We start from the raw sequence: 26,195 nt of genomic DNA, 5'->3' as shown, positions 1-26,195 counted from the left end.
GCAGGAGGGTGAGGTGACTGGAAAAAGCGAGAGAATGCCCCGCCGATGACGGAGATGTCGTTATGGAACATCTGCTTCACCTCATCCATGCATGCATTTGCGTAGGTTCAAAGTACATGTGTGTTTCGACTATAACCTGCCACGCTCTTTGCCCTCGTCCCTTCATTAAGCAAAGAGAGAAGCATGCACACACACACACAAAAAAAAAAAAAAGGAAACACCCACACATCCCCTACTGTTCCTCAGTGATCTCTCTTTCGTTTCCCACCACCCCGATTTTTTTTTCCTTTTTTCGTTGTCTCTTTTTCCATGTGTGTTGTTTTTATTGTTGGCTGCTGCCCTGGTTTATTATAAAATTAATTAGACGTAACCGCCGTGCACATGCGCCACCGACTGCTGCTTCTTTTTCGTTATCTTTTGTGATGGAGATGAATGCAGGTACCGGTGTGATTGTCGGCAACCCATGCACTTCATTTGGGTGTATAGATGCATATTTGTGATCTGTTTTTTTTTTTTTGTTGCCTGTGACGGTTGCGTTTTTCTTCGTTAAGCAGTCATGATGTGGTGCGTGTGGCGTTTTTTTTTGTTTTAATTTCTTTCTGATGATGTTTTGTTTTTAGTCTTGGATGGGGAGTGCATGCACTTGTACGTGCATCATGTTTTCCCTTTTTTTTTTTTGTTTTTCAAGACGGTGTCCGGTTTTGCGTCGAGGGGTGTGCAGGCACACACACACATACACAAGAGATGCGTTTGTGGCACGCGGCGTGCCGTTGACGGTCACGCGTGCACGCCTGTAAGCGTGTATTTTTACACGCCTACATGATTATAGATGTGTGTGTGTGTTATGAGCGTCGTGGCAGGTGGGTTTCTTCTTGTTGTTCTTCAGTAGCAGCAGCGGCGTCCGCGTCCGCCGCGAGCGACACCGCTGTCTTAGGTCGAAGAACACCTCACTGCTCTCTCTTCCCCACATACGCCCCACGTAATGGAAAGAAGAAAAAAAAGGGGGAAAAAAAAATAATAATAATCACTTAGGTGCTCGCGTGTAGTGCCAAAACTCAAACTCTTTCTCGTCGTTTCCTTTTTTATTTTTATTTTACTTTTTTGTTATCGTTGCTTTGGAGACGCGGCATTGCGTTGTGGCAGCAACATTGCACTTCCAAGCGCAATCAAAAATGCCCGGGATGTCGTCGAAGTTAGTAACGCGCAGGAATGACGAACGAAAGGCAAAGCCTTGCACCATTGCGCGAATGGCGGCCATTCAAAAAAAAATTGTACAGATAGATCGGCGTTTATCTTCCTTGCAATTCACGGGGAACTTGAATGAGACGGTAGGCGATGTAACTCCGCAGGAAGACATGGATTCCTCCGTTATGCACATGCTTTCGGTTGACCTTTGCCAGTTGGCAGCGTCTGGTGACGCTGTGGGGGTGCGCACACTTCTTAACTGCGGCGTTGATACGGACTGCAGGGACTACGACGAGCAGACCCCACTGCATATTGCTAGTGCCTTGGGTCATGTCCATGTGGTTTGTCTACTGCTTGAGTTTGGGGCTGACCCTGCGCTTTTGGACAAAACTGAGAAAACGCCTTTGAAACTGGCGGAGGAGAATCACCACAGTGACGTTGTGCAGCTGCTCCTGAAGCACTCTGAGGCCCATCGTCAAGAGATAGACACCTGCAGTAGGTCGGATAGTTCTCTCTTTGATAGTCCCCTCACATGTGGGCATAGGGATTTTTCCCGGATTCCCCAACCAATGATGGGAACTCTTATTGTCATCATGGTAGGTCTTCCTGGGAGCGGTAAAACGTATATTGCGAAGCAGATTCAACGCTACTTTCAATGGAATGGATTACCAAGCAGTATTTTTTCTCGCTCCAGCTATGAAGACAACTTTGAAGGGGAATCTCGCATTTCTTCTGCCCTCGCAAATGACATGACACAATTTATAGCGGAAACCGACGGCGTGGCGGTGCTAGATGGCACGAGCTGCAGCCCGTCAAGTCGTAGGGCGTTGATGAGTGCGATTAAAGAAACGGAGCGCATTCCGCCGAATCGTGTGGTATTTGTAGAGGTTGTGAATAATGATCCAGAGATTCTGCAGTTAAATGTGAATCATATGAAGGAAATGAATCCGGATGTCCCGGAAACTTTTGTTGATGACTACTATGCCTCGATTGAACAGCTAAAAACCGTGTACAAACCCCTGAATCCTACAGCTGACAAGGATCTCACGTATATCCGCATTGAAGATCAGGTAACATATGCGCTTAATAACATTTCTGGATGGATGCCGACACGACTTTTCTACATGTTGCATAACTTGTGCCATGCTCCTAGCAATCTGTACCTTACCCGGGCAGGGGAGTATGTTGACTTGGTTGCCGGTCGAATAGGTGGAAATTCACGACTGACAGAGCGTGGGCAGGCGTATAGTGAAGCACTTTTTGAATACTTTCAACAAGAGGTTCAGCTAAATAAGGTTACTATTATGAGTAGTTGTGCTCTTCGCTGCACAGAAACAGTACAACGCTTTGAAGAACAGAGCGTGCTGCAACAGGTCGGTGCTGTGAATCCACAGAGCGAGGCTCTAAAATTGAGTTGTCGCGTGGTATACTTACCCACACTTGACAACGTGAATCATGGGGATTGCGACGGACAACTTTTTTCCGACGTCCGTAGGACGATGCCAGGCACACTGCTGCAAATGCAGGCAGATCCCTACCACACCGCATGGCCCAATGGCGAGTGTATCCACCAGCTTTACAACGCTCGCCTCGAGCCGCACATTCACGACATTCAAGCCAGCACCGAGCCTGTTCTCGTGGTCTCCCACCTTGTGCTGCTGCAGGGCCTCTACTCCTACTTTGTTTCTGAGAATGACAGGTTTGTGGCCCCGCAAAATGCCTATCAAATTGAAATTCCCCTCGAGAGTGTCATTAAAATTCGTCGGGTGGGTGTCAACCGCATCGCGGAGATCATTGACCTCTCAAAGGAAGTTGACAAAATTGAACGGCGCCGCACCGGGAAGGTGACAAAACCGACGAAACACAGCGAGCTAGATATTTTCTACTCCACTGCGAAGAGGTGATGTAAAAAACGTGGCGATGAGGATTAGTACGAGAGGTGCCCCACGGCAGGCCCACGAGAAAAAGGCAGCATAAACGCCTACGTGCACTGGAGGCTCGGAGTGAGCACAAAAAAGGCGGGATGAAGCACCCGTAGCGAATGAGCGGCGGCATCAAAAAAAAAATGGGGTGGGGTGGGGTGGGGTGGGGTGGGGGAAGAGAGAGGAGATAAAAGTGTATTTCTGTACATTTCTTGACGGTGGGGAGAGGGCTTTGGTGGGAACGAGCAAGTCGTGGGTGCAGCACCTTCCAAGAAACACAACGCGGAGACAGGAGAGGGGGTATGACAACTTGCGCCCAAAATGAAAGTTAACTTAAGCTTTGAGGATGCCAGTTCTGGGCAACTTTGGGTTGTGTCCCTGGTGTTTGCGTCGTCTGTGACTTTCTCTTCCTTTTGATGGTGTTTTGTTTTTGATTTCGTGAGTTTCTTATTGTCGTTATTGTTTCTGCAGGACTAGGTCGTCGGTCGTAGTTCACAGAGAGCAGGTGTGTGCAAGGCCATTAAATGTCGCTCAAGGCGAAGATTGATGTGTTCCCGTTCGAGGCCTACCTGCTGCAGGACCCCTCTGTTATGAGTGTCATGCAGGCGGTGGTGCGGGGCACCAATGCGAACACCAACACTAATAATAATAGCGGCATGAACGACGGCAGTGGTGTCGGTGGTGGTGCGGTGAATAAACGTCGTGATGCTGGCGGCAATGCCTCTCAGGCTGTGGAGCGGCGACTCAAGACGCCACTAGAAAAACTCATGAGCCTCAAGGCGCGTTGTCGCGAGGAGCAATGTGTGCACTCGGTTGAGGGTGTCCTTCTTGTACACGATCACGACCACCCGCACGTCCTTTTGCTGCGGCACAATAACACAAAGTCGCTAGCACAGTCACGCGTGTTGCCAGCGACGAACGTAAACAATCTGGCCGTCTTCTGCTTGCCTGGTGGGCGTTGCAGGAAAGGTGAACCGGAGGAGATGTGTCTACTGCGAAAGCTTGGTAGGGACTTGCTAAATGAAAAAAAAAGTTCGATGACGTCACGGGCAGCGGAGAACGAGCAGTCGGAGACGGTGGTTGAGGTTGGTGCTTCGCATAATGTGGCGCCGTCCACGTCGTCCTTTCGCGTTGGCGAAGTCCTTGGGCGGTGGTACAGGCCACACTTTGATCCCTTTATGTACCCGTACGTTCCAGCGCATGTGGCTGAGAGTGATGTGAAGGAGGTGCGAACCGTTTTTCTTGTGCACCTTCCACCGCAGATGCTGCTGACGGTGGCGCAGCGTGACATGGAGCTGGTTGCCGCACCTCTGTTTGATTTGTATGAAAACGCCGCGAAGTACGGCTCCCTCATCGCCTCCATCCCAACACTCTTGTCGCGTGTAAACATCAATTACTGCAAGTAGATGCGAACAGAGAGGAGGGGGAGGGACAAGGAAATAAAAGAGGTGCTGAATGAAATGGTTTTGTCTGGGGTGGTGGTGGCGTCTATGCCTCCCACTCCTTTTTTTTCCCACTTTTTTCTTTCCCTCTGTTGTGCCATCCGTTGCTGCAGGTATTGGATTTGTTTTGTCATGATCACACAGTTTCTTCTGCTGTTGCCTGGCATTTATGGCGTACGCCGGTTTTTTTCTTGCAGTTTCTGAGGGTAAATTTCGCTCCTCATTCCACACTTTTTTTTTGTCCCCTTTTTTCTGTGTGTGTGCGTGTTTACGTTTGAATCTTCTGCTGCCGTGCCCTCAGAGGACACGCAGAGAAGCTTCCCGCATACGATTACGAAATTAGAAACACTGCCTAGTTCAGGCCGTCGTGTTGAACACGTGTACACACACACACTCATACACGCAAAGGAAGGAAATTCATGGTGACGTTATGGGGCAGAAACAATCTTTGAACGATTTACTGCGCCAGTACATTTATAACCGCGACAATGATGGTCTGACGGAATTTCTCCGCGTCCACGAGGCAGAGCTCGGTGCGGCTTGCATAGATGAAGTCATTTACGTTGAGCTTATTGGGCGGCAGTGGGACTCAAACACGATTTACCGTTTTGCCAAGTTTGCTACCGACAAACATTTGGCGGTACTCATAGCTACCGCCGTACTTCACGGTCATGTGGTGCAGCTTGCCCCTCTTTTTGAGTTGATGCGGGACCGCAAGCGGACTATTGAGGAGTATCACCTCAAACATTTGTTTTTGACGGCCTGCGAGCGAGAGAACGTGGACGCCGTCCGCGCGTTTATTGCAAATAAGTGCTTTGACCCGTCGGATCGACGCCCTGTTCGGGCTGTGTTGCGTGCACAACTGAGTAAGTCGGCCGTGAATGAGGAGTTGGTGAAACTGGTTTTGGCGGCTCACCCGCTGCAGACGGACAACGTGGAATACATCCGCAATGACTGCCTTGCCACCGCCAAGAGCGATGGTGTTCGCAAAGTTGTGGATGAACTTCTATTTAACTATATACCTTAAGACGTTCATGTGAGGTGGATCACGGGTATTTGTTTTGGCTGAATATTTATTCAGCTTTGTTTGTTTGCCTTTTTTTTTGGTCTGCCCCCCTTTTTTCTTGCTTCGTCGTTCTCCCCCTCTCTCCTATATGTGTGCGGACCCGTCTCGTGTCTCTTGCACAAGACCACAACTGCGCAATACGAGAGAAAGTTTTTTTTTTTTTTGTCTTGTCGTCTTTATTTTTTGTTTTTAGTTGTTTTTTTTTGTTTTGTTTTTGTGGTTGAGGGCGATGGTCATTGTGTGGGGTTTTGTGCGCATTCGCACTATCTACTGTCTACTGCCTCTCCCCCACCTTCTCATTGTGTGTGTGTTTGTGTGTGTGTGGGAAAACGCAATGTGAAGGAGCGAGCACCAACGTATGCGGAGACGTTGTCTTGCGACTGTCGGGTGTGTCGGTGGCACGATGTTTCTCACCACATCCACGCCGCCGAACACCGCTAGTAGCGCCGCTGCAACAACGACGACGAAGAGTTCGCCATTTGCATTGCCGTTGGGTAGGCAGGTCCGACACGGTCTCAGCTCAGACTGGCGCGAACAGGTTCGGCGTTCGGGTGGTGTTCTCAATGACATCTCGCCTGCGCTACCCGACAGCAATCACACCATCGAGCAGCGACAGCGTGTGGCGGGGTGGCAGCCGGTAGTGAAGCTCCTCGGCGACCAACGGCTTCGTGTGGCAATTGTTGGTCGCATGAACAGCGGTAAGTCATCTCTGTTTAATTTGCTGAGCGAGGACCCGACGATGCCAAATCGGAAGAACGTTGTACGTGACTTTGACGGCATCACGCGGGACTCGGTGGAGGGCCATGCCCAGTTGGAAGGGATGCATTTCACCGTCATTGACACACCTGGCATGGTGAACGGCAAACTGGTGGAGGAGGCCTTTCGCACTGTGGAGACCGCTGATGTTGCCATTTTCGTCACAGCGGTGGATGAAGATCTGCACCCAGCCGAGTTTGACCTCATTCGGTATTTGCATCTCAAGTGCATGCCAACGTTTGTGCTGGTGAACAAGATGGATCTCGTCTCGTTAGAGGAGGAGGATCGTGTCCTTGAACGCTACAATGAACTTGGGTTAGGCAATGCCATTCCATTTTCTGCGCGGCTAAAATCGGGAATGGAGATGCTTGCGGCTGTGCTGGAGCCATTGTACCATATCCACGCGATGCAGAAAGTGGAGAATGACTGGGATATTGAGGATCTCGCCCTGCAGGGAGACGAGTCTGCCATGGAGGAGATACGTGACCGCAATTGCGCAGATCGCTTTATTCGTATTGCACTTGTGGGGAGAACAAATAGCGGTAAGTCGAGTCTAATCAACCGTTTAGTGGGCTTTGAGCGTAACCGTGCCGTAAATGAGAAAAACTCAACCCGTGATCCAGTGGAACTACCATGCATTTACAAGGGGCGTAAAGTGAAGCTTATTGATACTGCTGGCTTGAGCCGGCACCGATTCCGTGCCGACCGTGATTTCATTGGCCGCATTCACGAACTCTCCGTCAATGAGATTCGCTACGCGCATGTGGTGATTGTCGTTTTTGATGCCACAGAAGGTCATCCTAACAAGTACGACATGGCTGTCTTGCACTCTGTTGCTTCAGAGGGGCGACCGTTTTTACTGTGTGCCAATAAGTGGGATGCCGTGCTGGATCAGAGTGCGACTGCAGAGGCGATTGACTTCAAAATCAAGCGACAAGTACGGGAGGTAAAGTACAGCAACGCCGTCGTTGTCTCCGCCCACACGGGACTAAACCTCAGCTTACTCCTGGATCAGGCATTGTCACTTTATGATACGTGGAACAAACGGGTGCGGCGTGCGGAGCTGACACGGTTCTGGCGCAAAATGGAGAAGTCAGTTATCATTCCCTACCACGTTGCCCGTGTGGGACGCATTGCACAGGTGAATACGCGTCCGCCGACATTTCTGCTTCAGCTGCAGACGAAGAACGATGAAAATACATTGCCAAAGGCGCTCCAGGAGATGATGAAAAACGCTCTTGTGGAAGAGTTCGACTTTCGCGGCGTTCCCATCCGGCTCATTCAGGACGTAAAGGACTCTAACCCCGACTACATTTAGTGCAACAGCACCATGCAGTGTGTGTGTGTGTGTGTGTGTATGGTTGAAGAAGGCTGAGGATGAAGGGGTACGGATGGATGTGTCTTAACAGCGGCACACATTATTTTTGTTTTTTTTTAGTGCTCGTCTAATTGCAGCGATTTTTCGTACCGACAATATTTATTTTCCCCCGTTTTTTTTTATGTTTTTAGCATTATTATTACTATTTTATTATCCTAGTGGAAGACAAAGCGGGGTATTCATTGTCGTTAGACACATCTGCAAGTGCGCTGCTTTCTTCTGCCCACCTCCCTCCTCTTGTGGCAACATTCCCTTTAGACTGTGTGGGCGGAAAGACGAAGGTGGGGGGGGGGGGGGGAAACCAAACAAGCGGACACAAGGAACGAACGAAAAATAATATACACATAAAAAAAGAACGCGCAGGCGCATAGTAATGGGTAAACGGCGCCGCTCATGCTCCTTGTCAAGCACGAGGGACGCAAGTAACAACAACACCAACACCAACAATCTGGACGGTGAGGCACTTGACGCTTCCTGTGACGAGGGTGAGACACTGTGCGAATCAACGCAGCCGTTGGGTGTGTTCCTCTGGAGGCGGGTAAATATGGTGTTGTACACCAGCATGCTAAAGCAATTGCATTATACCTGCGGTGTTGTTGCAATTGAGCGGTCGTGGGATACGCGCCGAGTCATTATTCATGACTTGAATTTGCGTCTTGTAGCGTTTTGGGAGGCGGAGACAGCTACGTTGGCTGCCACAGAGCGAGAGAGGCTCAGCGGGGTCTTTCATTCTCACCTAAATGCCATGATAGAGCGCTTCTCATCATTGGCTGTCACAGACATGCGGGGTGGTGATCTTTGTCGTGCTTTTCTTCAAGCACTTGACGTGTTTGGCTTCCCTGAGGAGGAGAACATGGAAGAGGCGTTGCTAGTGTCCGCCATGCGAAAGAGCGCCGATCCGCACGCGTATTCGTACCACAAGCGGACATCGCATAAGCTTGGCGTTTTGCCGCGTTACGACGGAGATCGGCGAACGGAAGACCAACACCGCCTGCCGCGGTTGGGTCGTGTTGTGCAGCTCCCTTCTCCCCACCCCCACTCTGAGGTCAACACGGAGATTCAGTTGATTGAGCCAAAGAAGCGTCGTCCTCCACTCGACGAAAATCGCATCTTTTTGCATCCCAAAAAGGCGACCTCTTCTGGAATGGAAGACATCCTCGTGGACGAGGAGCTGCGCTACCGCGCCCTTGTAGTACTCGGGCGTCACCTTGATACCTTCGCCTCACTTCAACATTTGTCACCCTTCGTCCGGTTTTTGCTGTGGGACACACTTGGGCGAGACGACGAGGTGTTTGAGCGACTAACTGCGTCTCCCACCGATAATGAGGAGTTGCTTGCGTGGCAGCAAGATCACTTGGAGTCACTGCGTCGTCTTGTGGCAGAGAAGCGTGCCGTTTTTGATGTCACCCGGGCTGCAGCTCGGGAAACGGCATTGCGCATTGGATGGTGTGCTGTAAGCGCTCACTGGCGCGACCAGGTGCTGCGCACGGTGGAGGTGAGTGAGGATGCGGATTGGTTTCTTCTTCGTGCTACAGCGAAAACAGGTTCAAAAGCGATTTTTCCCAATTATGCCCTTTCCACAGTTATAAAAGATATCGCTCTCAAGGCGCTGCGGCGAGTGCGTGATGGCCACGTGGATTGTGGTGTGGAGGATGCCGTGGAGTGCTACAGAGTGATCACAGATGTGTTGTTTCCACTGCTTGAGGGGACGGCACCTTGCTTGCCTGGGTTTGAAGCCAGCCGTAGCCCCACGACTACTGCAGTCAGTGAAGATGAAAATTGCGGTGCAGGTGAGCCGCAGTCACAGCAAGCGGAGGAGGCAGAGGAAGAGGGAGATGAAGAGTTGAAGAAGCGCGTGGCTGCCCTCATGGTAGAGAGAACAGGGTCCGTGTGCAGTGACGCTGAGGTCGCGCGTGGGGTGCGATGGTGCTTGGACTGTGAATCGTTGCTCCCGCGCAAAGGATCGACGTGCGCCTTTGTGAGTGACATGTTTGTGTGGCCATTGCAGTGCCTAGCGTCTCTTTTGGAACTTATAGCTGTGACGCGCCACTCGGTGGATGGAATTAAAAAATTTGCTGCCTCCTTCCTTCCGTCCAACTGGGGCGATCAGGAGTCTGTGTTGGAGTTTCTCCTGCGACGCGAGCCTACAAATATCCCGCTTGCGTCTCTTGTTGGGTTTCCACGTCTGGTACGCGACGTGTTTGTCTCAGCGCAGTGGTTGCGGAATGACAAATACTGTAGTGTTGTGGTGGAGTGTCGTCGACAGGCCTGCGCCCTGCCATCGGGCGCGGCGGCGAGCAACTTCATACAGTGGCGAGCTCTCGCAACGATGCTTAGTCGGCTTAACTATAGCGAGGACGTGTTTGCGGTCACCGTGCATGAGATGCCGCCGGATGCGGCGGAGCAGGGAAAACTGTGGACCGTCGCGGAGCTGGAATGCACACCCAAGACGTGGGTTGAAGGTCTTGCGCTGATGCTGACTGCAGCTGCAGCTCCTGACGAGTCCTCAACCTGAGGTGGGAGCGCACTCACATGTACGCACCGAGACAAACGGGGGAAAACACATTTTGTATTTATTGGTATTTGTTCTCGTTGCTCTTCTTTTTCTTCCCCCTCCCCTCCTTTGTGCTTTGTGCGTCGTTTCTCTGAAACGTACACATCAAAATTTTTTCCATGTATGCTTTTTTTTTTTCAATAAAACGTGTGTTGCTTCTTCTTTCCCTGCTACGTGCATACGTACATATACACGCTTGTGTTAGCTACTTCTATGGTTTCACTTACTCGTCTTGAAGAGGTGGCCGGGAAAGCCGAGACGCTGCGGTGCGTTCTACGCAGTGCCTTTCTTGAGGACGCTCCCAGGATTGAGGTGACCATCTTTGAACAGCTGCAGAAGATTCTGGAGCACTGGCTCTTGTCATCGTCTACTACTAATGCTGCTGCTGCTGCTGCTCCCCAGTCGGATGATGATGCACATCTTCTTATTGAACAGTACTACCTGCAGGAAGTTTTTGCGGCGATGTTGTTTCTTGCAGATGAGTCTTTCCCCCAGCAGAACCGTACGGTGCGCGTTGAGACTCTCCCGCGCCTTGATACATTTAACATTTTGAAATCTGAGTTCTACGTGGATGTGCAGGTGCGGCGTTACTGCACGGAGCTGTTGCTGTATTTTTGTTTTTCCCGTGTGTGCCAAACGTACCGCGTTGTCCAGGCGCTTTATCCTCTGCTTCTCCACGGCAAGCGGGCTTTGGTGAGTGGTGCGTCGCAGAATCACGTGGGTGAGGGTCTCTTTAATGCGCCTCGTTTTCTGCAAAAGAAGAAGTTTATCTCCAGTCTCCTCAACGGTCTCATGATGACGCTTCCTGACGGTGTTATGGGTGTGGTTCGAGTCTTACTACTCGACGACCGCGTGGAGGAGGGCATGGCGATGGATGCTGCCAAGCAGATTGCGTCCCTCTTCTACACCCCACTACATCGTGCGTGGGTTTTGAAGGAAGGCAGCGTGACCTACACCGAATGTCTAACGTTGACGGAACAGGTCATGCTGCTCTCTGCGCAGCTGGTGAATCTTTTGGCGTGTGTGACGGAGAAGTCGGTTACTCCCGAGGTGGATCTGGTGCAGCATCGTTTGCCCCTTTTTTTGAAGAGGCAGTCGAACCGACAAGGGCGTCTCCTAAAGCGAGAAACAATTGAGGAAAGACTACAGCTGGGCATCGCGACCATGCTTAACGCCACACTGCACCTACCGCCTCGAGACGAGAAAGACAATTCGGTATTTGCCCGCAGCTACAAATGCTTCTGTCTTTATAATAGGCATCTCCTCACACCTGCATTTAGGGCACTCACCTTACGCGTTGCCACCGGGGACAGGGATAGGGATGAGGTCCTGCTGGCGTTGCGCCGTCTCCTTGCACTTGCGCGGGGCTGCACGCTGGGTCCGTCGCCGCGTGCGTTGTTGCTTACACTAGAGCCACTTTCACCTGGTCTACTTGAGTTGCTCGCGCTTGGCGACGCTCTACCAGCCGAGCACTGTGCTCTGCTTGAAGGCATATTAGCGGTATTATGGGAGTTACCAGCACAGTTTGAGGAGCTTGCGCACATTCTAGTGCGAGGCGCACTCATGTCTGTTCGTGGCTCGTACTCGGTAGATCGAGTGCAGATGAAGGTGTTTGTGGATCTTCAATGTCCCTCTCCAACTTCCGTGCGCATACGTGGTTTGCGGCGTTTCATATTGCATGCTGCTATTCCAAAGGATGCCGTATGTAAGGTGTTGATGGCGACGGCAACGATGTGCCAGCAGCGTGCTGCAATGCCAAATGCCTCTGCTGTAGAAGAGAGAAAGAAAAGTTCAAACTCGGCTGCATTTTTGTACACTGAAGACGAACTAGAGGGGAATGCCGACAGTGATAGCGAGGAGATTATGTTGGGTCGCATAGTTGAAGAGATGTGTCTTCAGCTGAGCGCGGAGGAACTGTTCGGCACCCGAGTTACTTTGGATCGCGTATGCGAAGTTGTCTCCAAGGTGGCGACAATCTCCTACGCATGCTGGCGGTGGGCAGTGCTATTGATTCCCCGTATTCTCGCCGTGGATGTCATACACTCCATTTTTACAGAGTATGCAAGTGCAATGGAAAGGCATAAGGCAGCAAGTGCACTATTGTCACAGTTGCAACAACTTTCATCTTTGGTAGATGCCTTGCAGGATGACGTTGTGGATACTGCGGCTGCGACGACGCTGGAGATTTGCATTGCCACCGTACAGCAGTACGACTCCGATGCGTACACGGATGACACCACATTTGCTGAGTGGAGGACTACACTGCGGATGATTGAGGAGAGTCTTGACGTGAGCTCCACTGCCTCGCTTGTGGTTCATCTTCTGGCACTCTCACGTGGGGCAGCCGAGGCTGCCTCTCGCCTCTCCCGAAAACAGATGCCTAGCGGTAGGAAGACAGTAAATGATAATTGCCCGGGGGACGTCAAGGAGTGCGGTGGTGTTGTACAATCCGCCATGTGGCTGCTCGTTCGTGTGCTTGTTGAGGTGGATGATGCATGCGCTGCTGTAGCTGCATGCACAACATTGACGTGGTGGTCGCTTGCACGGTTGGACTCTGTGGACTCATCGTTTGTGTCGCGTCTTGTGCTGGGCCTTCTCAGCGTGGACGAGGGCAGCTCGGTGGCACTACGCTCTATCCTTTCAGGCGTCACTTGTGCCGTAACACCGCCACGCATTAGCCGCATGAAGGTGCGTTTGCTTGATGTTCTTCTTGGCCTTTGCGACTACGACGAGGAGGGGCGCACACTGCGCAATATCGATGATTACTGCAAATTGGAGAGAAGATGCACCCTTTACGATGTTCTTGTTGGGTTGTGTGGGTCTCAGCACAGCCCTGTTGTGCAGGTTGCCGCCCTGCATCTCATTGGCCATTACACTATTGCCACATATCCTCGTGTCTCACTCGCCGCAACTTGTACACTGTGCGTGGATGTTTTTCGCCACACAACACACGAGATGGCAAAGGCTGCGTGTGCCTCGATGCTGTCACACGTCGCAGGAGCTCTTGAAACGATGGGCGTCCTTGCGGCTCTCAACGACGTTGATCTTGAAGTGCTACACCGAATGACGGAAGCCATGTGTAGTTACCGCGGAGCTGTAGGCGACAGTGATGATCACGAGTCCGTGATTCATTACCACGGTCGCTGCATCAGGAGGGTGCTGCAGCATTCGTTTCACGTGCTGCGGGAAGCCTAGACGTTCTACGTGCCTTTCCTGCACAATTGGACGCTGTGGATGGAACTTGGGAGTGAATCGTGTTTTTTTTTCTGTTATGACGATTTGATGTTGCCTTGTTTCTGGCATCGGTGAGAGTGTGGCGTGGGTGGCCTGCGGCCATGAGAGAGGCACGAGCACGCATCCACACGGCGGGAAATGCGGGTAAGGGAAAAACGTGTTCATGAATGCAAACCACGTAAAAAAGTGACTGCATTTCACACTCTTTGGGTTTGAACGGGAACACGACGAAGAACACGGTTTGCGAGGAGCGAGCGAGGGGTAAGAAGTGTTGTGAAAGTAGCAGCATTCAAAAAGTAGATGATAAAAACGATTTTTTTTTATTTGTTTTTGTTTTTTTTGTTTTCTCGTTCTTTACTTTTTTTCTCATTTATCCACCTCTTCACCCGCTTGCAGTGGTCTCGTCTCCGGCAGAGTGTGTGTGGGGGGTGGGGGCTGTGGGACGACTATAGGAAAAACAGAGTAGAGTTGTGAGAACTAGAAGATACACGCGTATTTGCACCATAGACGTTGGTCTTTTGCGGAATCCAGTGGAGAAGCCGCTAATACAGGGACAGTAATTTAAAGGAATCGATAACATTTCTAAGGAGGTCATGAGCAACCCGCCGCCAGTACAGACGTACCCGCTGATGGATCGCTGGTTTGTCACATATTTTCCATTTGTCCGACAAAAAAAAAGGGGAAAGACTTTGATGAGCAGCAGAAGCCAAAGGAACTGGACTGGGTGACGACAGCGGAGGAGGTGTACGCCACCATTAATTCTTTTCCTTCCCTGGTGTTGCTACCGGCAGATGATAACTTGGTTTTTGCCCGAAACAAAGTGGAGCCCTACTTTGAGAACTTTCCGGACGGTGATCGGGTTTCCGTATTTACGCGGACGAAGGCGCAGGGCGAACAAGCCGTGGTGTTGGTGCTCGCAGCGGTGTTGGGGGAACACTTACAGACTGTCACAGGCCATGAATGCGTCGCCGATGTCGTGCGCATTGCACACAAGCCTGGCAGTGTGCACCGCGAGTCACTGCGTGTGGAGTTGTGGCTGCACAAAAGTGACTATTGCGACAAGGTGGTGCAGTACTTTGCTGACCTGTTCAAGACGTACCCTGGCATCCGCGTCACGCGTCTCCCCATCAGCACTGAAGGTACCGCCGATTGATTTTTTTTTTTTTTGTCTTCTTTCAGTCAGGTTTTTTTTGTTTTTTACTCATTCCCTTTTTGCGTGTGAGTTTTGTGGCGAGTGGGTGGAAGGGAAGAGGGAGCAATGGTCAGCGGAAATGCACGAAGGCATGCACGTGAGAGAGCAAGGGCGAAACGGAGTAACGATGAAAGATTTGTGAGAGGCAGGAAATACTGGGTAGCTGAAGCAACAGCAAGGAAGACGTGAGGGAGAGTTGACGTTGTGTGTGCAGATATGTGCCTATCATCTTGATCTGCTAGTTTGTGTGTCTTTACTGCAAAGGCATATTATCTCTTTTTCTCTCTCGCTGGGGAGGGTAAAGTTAGCAGGCTGGAATAGGAGAGTGAGAGTGAGATTGAGAGAGGGAAAAAAAATATTGGTGATGAGAGGGGGGCCGCATCGCTCTTCACCACCGCCTTATTCAATAATGATTGCACTATTTCTGTAGCTGACCGCTGTCAGGGGCGGGCATGTGTTTTTCTTGCATGTGAACCGCATTTACAGCAATGAGTGAGTGGGGGGGGGGGGGGGGGGCCGATGGACGCGACGGTGTTGGTGTTATGTTTCACATGGCTTTGTTTTTCATTTTTACTTCTTTTTTTTTGTTTTCGCGTTTGTGTCTCTCATGGTTGTTGTGCAATTAGGGCAGCAGTTCCCCTTGCCGAGTCCCCATCGACAGTACGGGGATGGGGGCGGAGGAATACTTTCCCATAACGGAGCGTTCCTTCGACCTTCTTATCCGCCAGTACGAGATTGAGGCGGCTGCAGCTCGTGCGGATGCCGTTGCGGGGGGAGAAGATGCCACCGAGAGTGGTAGAGAGTTGGCGCTGATGGCACAGTACATTGAAGACCTCGCCAGCGACGCAAGGCGGCTGCGTCGCAAATTGCAGGCTTGCGGTGGCGACGCAGAGGCGACACCAAATTGGTCGACAGAAGATGTAACCAGCCTGCGTTTATTGGGGTTTGATGTAAGCGGCATAACTGTGGCTGCAGTGGAAAAGGGCTGTGTGAGTGCACATAGTACTCCCGCCGAGCAGCATCCCAAGATGCCCAACTTGGATAAATTGCTTGCGATGGAAAAGAAAATAAATCAGCTGCAGACAAAAGTAGATGATTTGACGGCAGTAAATGATGCACTACGTCAAATGGTGGCACATCAAACTTGCACGGGAGGCCAGTCCCAAGGAGAGGAACGTGGCGTTTCCGATGCAGTAGTTGCCCTTACAGAGGGGTTTAAGGCCTTGAAGGCTGCCTACATGAGTAAACGCGACATGTATTGTATGGCGCAAGAGACGCAAAAAAAGTCTACCTTTACATTTCGTGACATTTGCCCCAAGGACCATACGGTGGACAACACGGACGTGGAGTTTCCAGCGTATTCAACTAGGGGTGTTGCAGATGCCCTTTGCACTCTCCGCACTGTGAGCTCCTGTCAATGTGTGCGATACTGCGTTGCAGCAGATGCTTCTGACATGGCTGATGCAATTGATGTAGCTGTGGTTCAGCTGCTTAATGGGCTTGGTTTCCCGTTTCCTGTGTCAATACGGCGTCTTGGCGCGAGAGGAGACTATTTTATTGATCGCCGCGTTAAAATCAAACTTGTGGGGCACCAGCTGGTTGTACGGCCATGGCTGGCTTCAGGCGCTCATCAGGGGTTGTCTGCCGACGGCACGCGCCGACCAGGCTACGAACACTTGGCGAAGTATCTCATTCACCTCTACTCTCCTGCTCTGGATTTGGACAGGGTCGCAAACGGTGGAGGAGGCGATGACGAGGAGGAACATACTGCGGAAGGAGCTTGTGGCAACGACATTGTGACGCTGAAACGACAACAGCGGGAGCTTCAGCAGGCGTTGGAGAAGCGTTGTGCGCAGATGCATGCATATCAGAAACAGCTGGAGGCGGGTCTTTCTCCGTCATCGAATGCAGGACCGTTGAGAGGCGATGCGTCAGACTCTTCTGTGGAGGTGTTAGTCGGACAAGGTCCTCGAATGGTCGAGGAAACCACTTCTCACCCAAAGTCTCGTCCATTTACAGGAACAAATGAGCGTGTTGCCCATATACTTCGCTTAATAGAAGTGCATGGACGAGTTCCTAACTTTTCGCGTTTTTCCGAGTGAGAGCTGCGGCAGCTTAAACGTGCGACGTTGCAGCGGCAGATGCAGATAGGGAAGTAGATTTACTGGCCTCATTTCAACTTTGCCGCCTGAATCATCATGAGCTATGCGTGTATGCTGTTGTTTGTGTATTGTTGTTGTTGTTGTTGTTGTTTTATCCCCCACGTTCTTACAGTATTTATTGAAACGTGCTGGGGCTGCTCTCCTTATACCGCTTTCTCAGATATTTTACGCCGTGTTTTTTGCACATTATTTTTCAAGGTTCTTTTTCTCATTGTGTTGTGTTATTCGTGCAGAGTCTACTAACGCTCGAATACTCACTCCGTCTATGGATTGTTTATCCCCTCTTTTTTTTTTTGATGCCCACAACTGTAAAGGGTCTAGCGGCCTTGTGCCATGTCATTTCCAAACGCCATCGTGACATGGCAGTCCCCACGAGGGCCGTCATCGGTGGTGGAGGTTCTTCAGAGTTGTCCGAATCTTTTAGGTTATCTTTGTGAGACGTCTCGCACCGAGGCGATGCGGCGGCCGCCGAGCCCGCACCGAAGGCTGTTTATTCTCTTTCCGGGTAATCCTGGTGTCGTGCAGCTTTATGAACGTTTTGTGGAACTCATGTCTGTACGTCGTTTGGACGTGCTTGTGATGGGGTTTGCCGGGCACAGTGTTGTTGACCAAAACAACGGTAGGGCCTTTGATCTACAGGATCAGGTGGAAACAGCCGATCACTTTTTGCATGCCATTTTTACCCCGTGCACGCTGAAGTGGTATGGAAGACATATTTACGTTGGTGGCCACAGCATTGGAGCGTTTGTGGCGCTGCAGATGTTACCGCGTTTTTCCTCTATTAAACGCTGCTTCTCGCTTTGCGGGGTACTTTCAAATATACAGAATTCACCGAACGGGAAACGACTTTTTTTTTTGAGTAGCAATATGATGCTTTATACTCTGTTTAGTTACTGTTTGGTATTAGTTCTCCTGATGCCCAGGGTGATTTTTGCGTCATTGTTGCGCTGGTACGCGCCCACAGTGAGGCCATCACTACGGAGATTGATGACACAGCATTTGAATCAGAATATTTTCTGGAACTGCTTTGGTATGGCGCGGCAGGAGTTCCGTCAGGTGCGTGCGCTTGACAAACCACTGTTGAGAGCTGTGGAGGGTCGCATGGTGTTCTACTACGTCATCAGTGACAAGTGGGCGACACCGCAGCATGCAAGTGAGGTAAGGGACTTATGTAAAGGGAATGCCGGCTTTGTGATGGAGATGGATCCGGATGTTCCACACGCCTGGTGCCTTGATCACAACGAGGTTGTGATTGAACGTGGAGTTATACCGTTTCTATGAGGGTGCTACCCGTGCAGTGCGTGGTGCTTGGGCTCACGGGTAGTTCTCGCCATCCTGCCTTTAAGGGCAGGAGGCCTCTACTTCCTCATTCCTTCAATGGAAAAGGAAGGAAACATTGTAGTCTTTGGAGTTGCTCTTGTATATGTGACTTGTGTGTGTGCCTGTTATGCTACGGAAGCGAGCAGGAGCAACAACAACAACAACAATACACATGCACACACAAAGGATGATATATATAACTTGCTTCTTGCACCCCTTTTTCTCTTTTTGTTAGTAACCGCTCACCCAAACGTGTACAATAAAGAGAACATGCAGTGGGGACTAAACGGAAAGGGAAGGGGAGAGGGAGAGTAACAAGGAAAAAAATAAAACAACAACATTGTTTTATCTTTAGTTCCTCATGTGTGCGCTTGACTTTTTTATTTATTAGCTTGTAGCTCGTATACATATACATCTTTACTGTGTTGGTTTGTTTGTTTGTTTTGAATCTTTGTTTTTGCGGTCTTATTGTTAATGTCTGCCGCATCTAAATGTGGCTGCAGTTGGCGGCCAGATGGATAGCTTTTTTTCGATGACTCAAGACAGCGCCAACTCTCTGCACATAGTTGGGGAACCGACCTTTGAGGGTCTTGCCCGCTACATTGAGCAGAACAACGTGACAAAGATTCTCGTCATGGCTGGCGCCGGCATAAGTGTCGCGGCGGGAATCCCTGACTTTCGTAGCCCCCACACAGGCATCTACGCAAACCTTGGGAAGTACAACCTCAACTCCCCGACAGATGCCTTTTCACTGACACTATTAAGAGAGCGTCCAGATGTCTTCTACAATATTGTGCGCGAGATGGACCTTTGGCCGGGCCATTTCTGGCCAACGCTTGTACACTATTTCATCAAGCTGTTAGCGGATGAGGGACGCCTGCTGCGATGCTGCACACAGAACATTGACGGCTTGGAACGGGCTTGCGGGCTGCCCAAGTCACTGCTGGTGGAGGCACATGGGTCCTTTTCAACTGCCTCCTGTATTGGATGTCGTTCTCCGTACGACATTGACTTAGTAAGCCATGAGTGCCGGCAGGGCAAAGTGCCCTACTGTGACAAATGTGGGGGTGTGGTGAAGCCGGACGTTGTCTTTTTTGGTGAAAGCCTACCCGATTCGTTTTTTGACCTTTTTGACGACTTGCCGAAGGTGGAGCTACTGCTTATCATGGGAACCTCACTTCAGGTTCACCCTTTTGCGGGCCTTGCGGTCGGTGTGCGCCCCGATGTGCCACGGGTGCTGTTCAACTTGGAGCGTGTTGGTGACATCATGTTTCGCTTTCCCACGGACGAGCCAAGTCTGCGGCCACTAAGCAGAAACCACAGCGGCAGCATTCACTCCAGCAGTAGTAGCGAGGGTTACGGTCAGTACGCGCAACACGCCGCAGATACCGAGGGGATTTGCCGCGATATATTCTTCCCCGGCGACTGCCAGCAGACAGTGCGGTGTCTGGCTGAGGCGATGGGACTTGGCGAACGGTTGGCAGCAGCTGTGAGTGAGGGGGAGAAGAAACGTGAGAGTTATGTTGCACCGTAAAACAAACACACACGCAACTACACGGATCAATCTAATAATAATTAAAAGAAGAGGAATGAACAACTGCAAGTAAGTGGCGCACACGATTACGCACCCGACTGGTGCGGATGGACGAATAACGATAAACAACACAAAATAAAAAAAAAACAGTGCAATAGTGTTGAGCGGGAGGCAGTTGTTAAATTTTTACATTTTATTTTGTATTTTTCTGTTGCCACTGCTGTTCTGCGGCGTGTGAATTACATGTTATTTCTATTTTTATCTTTCCTTTCGTTCTTATCGGTTAATTGTCGGTGTTGCTGTCTCTTTCCTCGCGCATTTTCCGCAATAACGTTAAACCTGCTGCGATTGCAGCTGCCCCCGCCACGCGACTCAGAAGGGGGGGGAGGGGCGCCTCTGTAACTCGTATGTGGTGCTGGGGACTTCACAAAGAGACCAGACCCTGAAAGATACTGTGTGACTCAACTTAAAAATAACAACAAAGGCCAAGAAAGAAACGGAAGAAAAAGAGGGGCAAGGAAAAACAAAATTCAGTGGGAGAAGGATAACTAAAGAAGGAAAGCAAAACGAATTATGAAAGAAAATAGGTCATATCCACGTCAAAAACCGAGTCTACATCGGCGACATCTTGTACGCGTTCTTCTTTTCTGTGTGGCGTTGTTTGTGTACTTGGAGTTGTTCCGGACTCATCGAGAGGGTGGCGCACCACCACCACCACCTATCGATGACTCTAACATGGGAGCAGTCGATCTTGCGAGGGGCACCGTGTCTCTTCCAAAGAGTGCCTTGTACGAAGAGGATAGTGCACTTTGGGGCTTTACAGGCGGTATCGAAAGTCTTCTGGAGGGCGTTGTTTCGCGGAAGTACTGGGGGCCTGCTATGACGACAGGTCATGATGGCTCACTAGACGAGTGGACAGTCACAAATATAAGCTGCACACGACTCACCTCTCTGGGAGTCACGGAGCATGAGATGAAACGTCGCTATCTGAGACACCGCAAGGTGAAGGATGTCACGGGGTGTGATGTCCTCTCCGTTCCATTCAACCCCCGTCGGGACCGACGCTGCATTAATTTCATGACCAACCCCTCCAACTGGGGGGAGTTGGTGCCGATTTCACAGTCCGTGGATCAGCGGACCATCAAGTTTGGGATTGTTTTTAATTCTATTCACGATGCAAGTGGTGAGGTGATCGAACAACCTTTGGAAACTATCGTAAAGGTACCACAGCGTCTTTTTCCCTTAGAGGCAGTGGGAGAGGTGGCGACATTTCACGCGGATCGCCTCTTACTGACGCATCGTGTACCCCCCACTGGATGGGCCTGCTTGCCAATTCGGATGCTTGAGACTTGCGTGTCAAGGTACAAACACCTTGTGGAGAGCAATGCGGAATACCTTCGAGCCTCCGGTGTCAAAACCTACGAAGAGTGGGTGAAGAAAGATCTTTTTGACTATGCGCGCCAGAACCACCATGTGGAACGTGCCAAAAGTGGTGATGAATGCATTGGCGTGTCTATTCAACTTAAAATTGCTGACGTGGGACATTTTTTGTCCAGCGTGATGCGCATTCCCTACACCTCTCACACTGACACGTGGCATGGTTTCTTTGACTTAAACAGACTCATTGGCGAAGACGTGATTGGCTTCATTCGGGAGAGGAACTACGCCGGGGTTCTTCATTTGGCTATCTTGAGTATGTTTGACTACTTTGTGGGAAACATGGATCGTTCCCCAAACAAGAATAACTTTGTGGTGGGCGCGACAAATGTTGGGTCCACTGTTAAGAATAACTTTATGCTTCACCCGAATCACCCCTCCTTTGTGTACCTTGACCATGGTATGACTTTTTACCCTCAGCGTCCACGGCGGAATCCACTCACAAGTTCCTATGCGGGCTTCATGAGGAATGAAACGAGTTCCTTTTGTCTCTTTAATGGACCACTACTGCGACGTATTCGCGAGTTAATCCAGTTTACTGGTGGTCCAGGGAATGAGACCGTGTTTGCCTGGAGGATGAGACGGCATCTGCCAGGGCATGTCTATCGCACTGTTGGTGCTGAAGGACTGCGTTGCTGCTCTAAGCGTGGCAGGGAGATGTTGTTGATGGCGGATCGCTGTTTAAGGAATGAGCACATCCGCCCCTACGTCCTTTTTCCGTGATACATTTGAGAAAAAGCGAAGGAAAAGGAGGGAAAACAACAACAACAACAACTGGACTTGCGTATTTAAAATATTATTATTTTGTTCTTTGTGTGTGTGTGTGTGTGTGTGCATGTGTGCGCGTGTCTTTTTTTTTACACACATACACACATATATAAATATATTAGGGGGGGATAAATTTTTAGAGTATTCGCGGGACGATCTTTTATGTTTCTGTTTGTTTTCTCCTACAATGTTGTCACTGAAGTACTACCGCTTGACTTCGCCCATCGCACTGTGGCCGTTGGCCGTGGGCGTGCGTCTGTGGCTTCGCGGGTGCTTTCAGCACGAGATTTCACAAGTATACGTCCGACTGGGTCGTGTGAAACGTTTCTTGTGGAATTACCTTGAGGACAGTTATTATGTTTTTTTTTGTTATTTTCAATTGCTTGGGCGCGCAGTTTGATTTCTCTCTTTTTTAGTGGTTGACAGATTGGGGGAACTTCTTTACATGCGCCTCCTACGAAAGGCAGTTCGACCCGACGGGGAGGTGGAGGTGAAAGTCACAGTTAATACAACGGAGGACTTGTGGCATTTGTACAACTTATTGCTTTGCGGCGATCACGTGCGCACGAAGACTCGGCGTAAAGTGACGAAGGAAACATCCATCGGCACAAAGGCAGCCGAGACGCGTGTCATTACACTGGAGCTTGAGGTGCGGCAGGTGGATTTCTCCCCTGAGGAACTCCGAGTGCAAGGCATCAACGTCTCGGAAAACGAGCACGTGAAACTTGGCGCACACCATACGCTGTCGATTATTACGTTCCCGCCGCAGGACATTACCATCGTCAAGAAGGAATGGAATGATATCACCGAGGCTAGACTGAAAGAGGCGTGCAGCAGCGAGGCTAGGTCTGACACCGTGGCCGTGATAATGGATAATGGGACGGCAAATCTACTGCTGGTGACGCCCTCGTTTATGTACCCCAAGGCGAAGGTGGAGGTGACGATCGCGAAGAAACACAAAAATGATGGCACAGCGCGGGATAAGAGCATTCAGCGTTTTTTTAAAAATGTACTGGACGCCATTTGTACGCATGTTGACTTTGAAAAGATAAAGGTACTTCTTGTATGTTCCCCTGCCCACATTCGGGAGGAGTTTTTGAAGTACATGGAATCCGCTACCGTGCACGCTGAGGCGGGGCCGCTGCGAACCGTTTATAAGAATTTGTCGAAGGTGGTGCTCGTGAAAGTTACAGATTGCACAAATGATGGACTTCGCAAGGCTTTTGCCGATTCGACTGTCGCAAGTGAAATGAGTTCTACACGCTCCGCGGAGGACATGAAGGTTTGGCAAAGCTTTCATAACACAATGAGCAGTGATCCTGATCGTTGTGTCTACACCCCACAAATGGTTTACCAGGCGGCGATGATGGGAGCAATAGGAAGACTCATGGTAAGCGACGATGTGTTTCGTTCTCGTAGTCCCGTTGAAAGACGTTTTTATTTGTCACTCGTTCAGTTTGTCAATAACAGTGGAGGAAAAGCGAGTGTTTTTTCTAGTAATCATATTACTGGTGAACAACTGACACAGTTGGGTTCTGTGGCCGCTATTCTTCTCTTTCCATGCCCAGAGCTGGACGAGATGGCGGTGGTCCAAGATTTTATTAATAGTGAAGAGGCCGCTGCATTCATTCGAGAGAATGCCCCTGCACGTGTGACGGTTTGAAGGGGCTTCTGAACGTAAATTACAGTGCACGTAACTTATGTTTGTCGTTTGCATTGCTCTCTTTTCTCTCTTGCATTCCTACCCCTTCCATTTTCTCCTCCACAGTGTGTCCTCTGCTCGTGTGTTATTTGGCTTTTTTTTTCTCTATTTGCGCTACTTGCTCACTTCCTGCTCGTGGAGTGAAGGATGCTCCGGGTGTCGCTATCCTGTCTGCTGACTGCACGTTCTGCAGCTCGTCTGTGTGTGCATCGGCGGCCATTGTCATCGGCAATTCGTGTGGTGCGTGGCGTCGATACTTCTACTGGGCACCACCAACTGGGGCGCACAGTTGGGGGTGCCGCAACTCCCATGTGGACGTCCCAGCGTCTTCTTTTAGTTGAGACGAGTGAGACGCCAAATCCCGATTGTTTGCGTTTTTACTCGATGGATTTGTCCTTCCTTCAACCCGGTTTCTCAATGGACTTTCCAAACGCCGGGCATGCGTACAAGTCGCCTCTGGCGGAGATATTGTTCAGCATCGATGGGGTAGAAGCTGTGTACCTCGCCGATGAATATGTCACAATACGGAAGGCTTCCCTCGTGGATTGGGAAGAGATTCTGCTGCCGATAAAGGAGAGTATCACCCAGTTTTCGGAGAGCAATGCGAAAATTCTCTCAGAAGACGGGGAAAATCTTATTGCTGGACACAATGACGACACAGAGCCAAGGGATGATGATGACGAAGTAATTCTAGCTGTCAAGGAGTTGCTTGCCACACGCATACGGCCTATGCTGCAGGCGGATGGTGGGAATGTGCGCTATGTGGACATGGATGATGGTACTGTTTTTGTGTTGCTGGAGGGCGCGTGTAAATCATGCCCGTCAGCAGGCGTGACGCTTAAAAAGCGGTATTGAGCGCATGCTTATGCACTGGATACCGGAGGTTGTGGAGGTGCAGGAATGCACCGAGGAGATGGCGAACGACATTTTGGCGGAGAAGACTCTACAAAAAAAGCTAAAGGAGGAGGGCCTCGCAATTAAGGCCAAGTGAGGGGCGAGGGATTAAAATGTACCGCTGAAGAGAAGGGGATACCATGGTGTATTGGTTTGTCTCTGCGTATGTGCGTATATGTGACAAGGATGAAAGAGAGAGAGAGAGAGAGCGAGAGCGTTTTAAGTTCTTGATTCTACAGCGTTTTTTTTTGTTTCTGGTAGGAGAATATGCGTTTTCCTTCCTTCTTTTTTTCGCTATCCCCTTTTTTTCTTTTGGGCCAAAGGAGGAATATGAAGAACGACTAGCTTGCAGCGGTAAATGGCTGCAGCTTGACGGTCCCTCATCCTTTTGTCTTTTCCGGTAACGAGGAAGAGGTTTTCTACGAGTTTTTTTTTTTTTCAGTCCATGTTTGTTTGTTTTTGTTTTTTGTTTTGCTTTTAAATATTGGTGGTAGCAAGTGAGTTTATTCTCTTCCCTATGGGGTGGCTACGAGACGCCGTGTTTCACCGTCTTGTGGTTCCGTGCCGGGAGCTTACCCTCAAAAGGCTGATGATTGCCCTCTCCGCGGGAACTATCGGAGGTGTTTTTCCTGTTCCCATGCTGACGAGCGTTGCCACCTTAATCATCTGTCGCGTGTTGCAGTGCAGCACACTGGAGGCGACACTGGCGACAAGCGTCAATCTGCTTCTTACTCCTCTCGAGTTGTTCCTTGTAGTACCATTTGCGTCCGTGACGGCGTCTGTTGTTGGAATCGACACAAACCAATTCACTGCGGCTGCTCTGTATCAGTCGACGGAGCTTGGATTTACACATTTTATGCGAAACTCTGCCACACTCCTCATTTACAGCTGTATCTGTTGGATGGGTTTTGGTTTTCCTCTTCTGTACATTATACACAGTTTACAAAGTCGTTGGGGTGATGCTAAAGACGCATAGTGACAGTACTCGTATTTATTTAGCACTCAATTTTCTTGGTTTTTAACGGCACGGCTGAAGGTGTCCCACGTCTTATTTCAGGAACTTGTCATGCTCCTTTTTGCTAGCACAAATGTTTTTTCTGCCTCACGCTCTATTCTGTTTTATTTAATTACATACACTAGCACGGCGTCGTCTGGATTCATTGCACAAACATGCCCGCGAAGACTATCCCTGCCCCGGAGTCTGCCATCAAGCGCGCTGCGTTCAAGCAGCAGCAGACGGAGAACTTCAAGAAGGCGATTGCTGCCAACAAGGCGGCAAAGGTCGCTCTGAAGAAGCTTGCGTACGCGCGTGGCCTCAAGTACTCCCGTGAGTACCGTTCCACCGAGAAGAAGCTGGTGCACCTTCGCCGCCTGGCGAAGAGCCGCGGAAACTACTACCTTGAGGCGAAGCCGAAGGTGGCTGTGGTCACTCGCATCCGCGGTATTGCGAAGGTCGCTCCGAAGCAGCGCAAGATTCTTCAGCTTCTGCGTCTGCGCCAGATCTTCAACACCGTTTTTGTGCGCCTGAACAAACCGATGGAAAACATGCTCCGTGCCATTGAGCCCTACATTGCGTACGGGTACCCTTCCCTGCGCACGGTCCGCGCGATGGTGTACAAGCGTGGCCACCTGAAGCTCAACGGTCAGCG

The 26,195-nt window shown here is 50.3% G+C and overlaps 14 protein-coding genes and 1 pseudogene across 14 annotated transcripts in view, besides 22 other annotated features; all 15 read left to right on the top strand.

The window, feature by feature from the left end:
- Positions 1 to 575: 575 nt before the first annotated feature.
- Positions 576 to 617: a sequence feature (A-rich).
- Positions 618 to 1,079: 462 nt separating this feature from the next.
- Positions 1,080 to 1,108: a microsatellite.
- Positions 1,109 to 1,181: 73 nt separating this feature from the next.
- On the top strand, positions 1,182 to 3,089 carry TraAM80_02162 (6-phosphofructo-2-kinase/fructose-2,6-biphosphatase-1-like protein; the record flags this gene model as incomplete). The annotated part of the gene is made up of 1 exon (XM_029379177.1): positions 1,182 to 3,089. The coding sequence occupies one exon, from the start codon at positions 1,182 to 1,184 to the stop codon at positions 3,087 to 3,089; it is 1,908 nt and encodes a 635-aa protein (XP_029240984.1).
- A 162-nt stretch (positions 3,090 to 3,251) lies between these two features.
- Positions 3,252 to 3,281: a microsatellite.
- Positions 3,282 to 3,518: 237 nt separating this feature from the next.
- Positions 3,519 to 3,575: a sequence feature (A-rich).
- Positions 3,576 to 3,631: 56 nt separating this feature from the next.
- On the top strand, positions 3,632 to 4,513 carry TraAM80_02161 (uncharacterized protein; the record flags this gene model as incomplete). The annotated part of the gene is made up of 1 exon (XM_029379176.1): positions 3,632 to 4,513. The coding sequence occupies one exon, from the start codon at positions 3,632 to 3,634 to the stop codon at positions 4,511 to 4,513; it is 882 nt and encodes a 293-aa protein (XP_029240983.1).
- A 466-nt stretch (positions 4,514 to 4,979) lies between these two features.
- On the top strand, positions 4,980 to 5,576 carry TraAM80_02160 (uncharacterized protein; the record flags this gene model as incomplete). Its single annotated transcript, XM_029379175.1, has 1 exon — positions 4,980 to 5,576. One exon carries the CDS (start codon positions 4,980 to 4,982, stop codon positions 5,574 to 5,576), a length of 597 nt encoding a protein of 198 aa, XP_029240982.1.
- A 189-nt stretch (positions 5,577 to 5,765) lies between these two features.
- Positions 5,766 to 5,831: a sequence feature (A-rich).
- Positions 5,832 to 5,915: 84 nt separating this feature from the next.
- Positions 5,916 to 5,939: a microsatellite.
- A 79-nt stretch (positions 5,940 to 6,018) lies between these two features.
- On the top strand, positions 6,019 to 7,689 carry TraAM80_02159 (ras-like small GTPase; the record flags this gene model as incomplete). Its single annotated transcript, XM_029379174.1, has 1 exon — positions 6,019 to 7,689. One exon carries the CDS (start codon positions 6,019 to 6,021, stop codon positions 7,687 to 7,689), a length of 1,671 nt encoding a protein of 556 aa, XP_029240981.1.
- Positions 7,690 to 7,706: 17 nt separating this feature from the next.
- Positions 7,707 to 7,731: a microsatellite.
- Positions 7,732 to 7,862: 131 nt separating this feature from the next.
- Positions 7,863 to 7,903: a microsatellite.
- A 219-nt stretch (positions 7,904 to 8,122) lies between these two features.
- Positions 8,123 to 10,264, top strand: TraAM80_02158 (uncharacterized protein; the record flags this gene model as incomplete). Its single annotated transcript, XM_029379173.1, has 1 exon — positions 8,123 to 10,264. One exon carries the CDS (start codon positions 8,123 to 8,125, stop codon positions 10,262 to 10,264), a length of 2,142 nt encoding a protein of 713 aa, XP_029240980.1.
- Positions 10,265 to 10,516: 252 nt separating this feature from the next.
- TraAM80_02157 (uncharacterized protein) lies at positions 10,517 to 13,498 on the top strand (the record flags this gene model as incomplete). The annotated part of the gene is made up of 1 exon (XM_029379172.1): positions 10,517 to 13,498. One exon carries the CDS (start codon positions 10,517 to 10,519, stop codon positions 13,496 to 13,498), a length of 2,982 nt encoding a protein of 993 aa, XP_029240979.1.
- Positions 13,499 to 13,850: 352 nt separating this feature from the next.
- Positions 13,851 to 13,902: a sequence feature (A-rich).
- A 228-nt stretch (positions 13,903 to 14,130) lies between these two features.
- On the top strand, positions 14,131 to 14,688 carry TraAM80_02156 (hypothetical protein; annotated as a pseudogene).
- Positions 14,689 to 14,690: 2 nt separating this feature from the next.
- Positions 14,691 to 14,736: a sequence feature (A-rich).
- A 491-nt stretch (positions 14,737 to 15,227) lies between these two features.
- Positions 15,228 to 15,245: a microsatellite.
- Positions 15,246 to 15,285: 40 nt separating this feature from the next.
- Positions 15,286 to 15,320: a sequence feature (A-rich).
- A 77-nt stretch (positions 15,321 to 15,397) lies between these two features.
- On the top strand, positions 15,398 to 16,831 carry TraAM80_02155 (uncharacterized protein; the record flags this gene model as incomplete). The annotated part of the gene is made up of 1 exon (XM_029379171.1): positions 15,398 to 16,831. The coding sequence occupies one exon, from the start codon at positions 15,398 to 15,400 to the stop codon at positions 16,829 to 16,831; it is 1,434 nt and encodes a 477-aa protein (XP_029240978.1).
- Positions 16,832 to 16,939: 108 nt separating this feature from the next.
- Positions 16,940 to 16,982: a microsatellite.
- A 242-nt stretch (positions 16,983 to 17,224) lies between these two features.
- On the top strand, positions 17,225 to 18,172 carry TraAM80_02154 (uncharacterized protein; the record flags this gene model as incomplete). The annotated part of the gene is made up of 1 exon (XM_029379170.1): positions 17,225 to 18,172. One exon carries the CDS (start codon positions 17,225 to 17,227, stop codon positions 18,170 to 18,172), a length of 948 nt encoding a protein of 315 aa, XP_029240977.1.
- A 188-nt stretch (positions 18,173 to 18,360) lies between these two features.
- Positions 18,361 to 18,378: a microsatellite.
- A 256-nt stretch (positions 18,379 to 18,634) lies between these two features.
- Positions 18,635 to 18,668: a sequence feature (A-rich).
- A 57-nt stretch (positions 18,669 to 18,725) lies between these two features.
- On the top strand, positions 18,726 to 19,745 carry TraAM80_02153 (silent information regulator 2; the record flags this gene model as incomplete). The annotated part of the gene is made up of 1 exon (XM_029379169.1): positions 18,726 to 19,745. One exon carries the CDS (start codon positions 18,726 to 18,728, stop codon positions 19,743 to 19,745), a length of 1,020 nt encoding a protein of 339 aa, XP_029240976.1.
- A 114-nt stretch (positions 19,746 to 19,859) lies between these two features.
- Positions 19,860 to 19,894: a microsatellite.
- Positions 19,895 to 19,991: 97 nt separating this feature from the next.
- Positions 19,992 to 20,025: a sequence feature (A-rich).
- A 293-nt stretch (positions 20,026 to 20,318) lies between these two features.
- TraAM80_02152 (uncharacterized protein) lies at positions 20,319 to 21,905 on the top strand (the record flags this gene model as incomplete). Its single annotated transcript, XM_029379168.1, has 1 exon — positions 20,319 to 21,905. The coding sequence occupies one exon, from the start codon at positions 20,319 to 20,321 to the stop codon at positions 21,903 to 21,905; it is 1,587 nt and encodes a 528-aa protein (XP_029240975.1).
- A 34-nt stretch (positions 21,906 to 21,939) lies between these two features.
- Positions 21,940 to 21,957: a microsatellite.
- A 37-nt stretch (positions 21,958 to 21,994) lies between these two features.
- Positions 21,995 to 22,031: a microsatellite.
- A 9-nt stretch (positions 22,032 to 22,040) lies between these two features.
- Positions 22,041 to 22,069: a microsatellite.
- A 326-nt stretch (positions 22,070 to 22,395) lies between these two features.
- TraAM80_02151 (eukaryotic peptide chain release factor subunit 1) lies at positions 22,396 to 23,613 on the top strand (the record flags this gene model as incomplete). The annotated part of the gene is made up of 1 exon (XM_029379167.1): positions 22,396 to 23,613. One exon carries the CDS (start codon positions 22,396 to 22,398, stop codon positions 23,611 to 23,613), a length of 1,218 nt encoding a protein of 405 aa, XP_029240974.1.
- A 186-nt stretch (positions 23,614 to 23,799) lies between these two features.
- On the top strand, positions 23,800 to 24,507 carry TraAM80_02150 (putative HIRA-interacting protein 5; the record flags this gene model as incomplete). Its single annotated transcript, XM_029379166.1, has 1 exon — positions 23,800 to 24,507. The coding sequence occupies one exon, from the start codon at positions 23,800 to 23,802 to the stop codon at positions 24,505 to 24,507; it is 708 nt and encodes a 235-aa protein (XP_029240973.1).
- A 227-nt stretch (positions 24,508 to 24,734) lies between these two features.
- Positions 24,735 to 24,761: a microsatellite.
- Positions 24,762 to 24,971: 210 nt separating this feature from the next.
- Positions 24,972 to 25,025: a sequence feature (A-rich).
- A 38-nt stretch (positions 25,026 to 25,063) lies between these two features.
- TraAM80_02149 (uncharacterized protein) lies at positions 25,064 to 25,522 on the top strand (the record flags this gene model as incomplete). Its single annotated transcript, XM_029379165.1, has 1 exon — positions 25,064 to 25,522. One exon carries the CDS (start codon positions 25,064 to 25,066, stop codon positions 25,520 to 25,522), a length of 459 nt encoding a protein of 152 aa, XP_029240972.1.
- A 194-nt stretch (positions 25,523 to 25,716) lies between these two features.
- TraAM80_02148 (60S ribosomal protein L7) overlaps positions 25,717 to 26,195 on the top strand; it is a gene marked incomplete at both ends in the record, with an annotated part of 573 nt that continues 94 nt past the window's right edge. Inside the window, one exon of the mRNA XM_029379164.1 lies at positions 25,717 to 26,195. This exon is cut by the window's right edge and continues 94 nt beyond it. Coding sequence (XP_029240971.1) covers positions 25,717 to 26,195 — 479 coding nt within the window.

Source organism: Trypanosoma rangeli (genome assembly GCF_003719475.1).
Source record: "Trypanosoma rangeli strain AM80 chromosome Unknown Tra_15.4_contig_00047, whole genome shotgun sequence".
In the NCBI taxonomy this organism is placed as follows: domain Eukaryota; phylum Euglenozoa; class Kinetoplastea; order Trypanosomatida; family Trypanosomatidae; genus Trypanosoma; species Trypanosoma rangeli.
The sequence above is the reverse complement of the archived record's forward strand: the minus strand, read 5'-3'. Positions and strand labels throughout refer to the sequence as shown.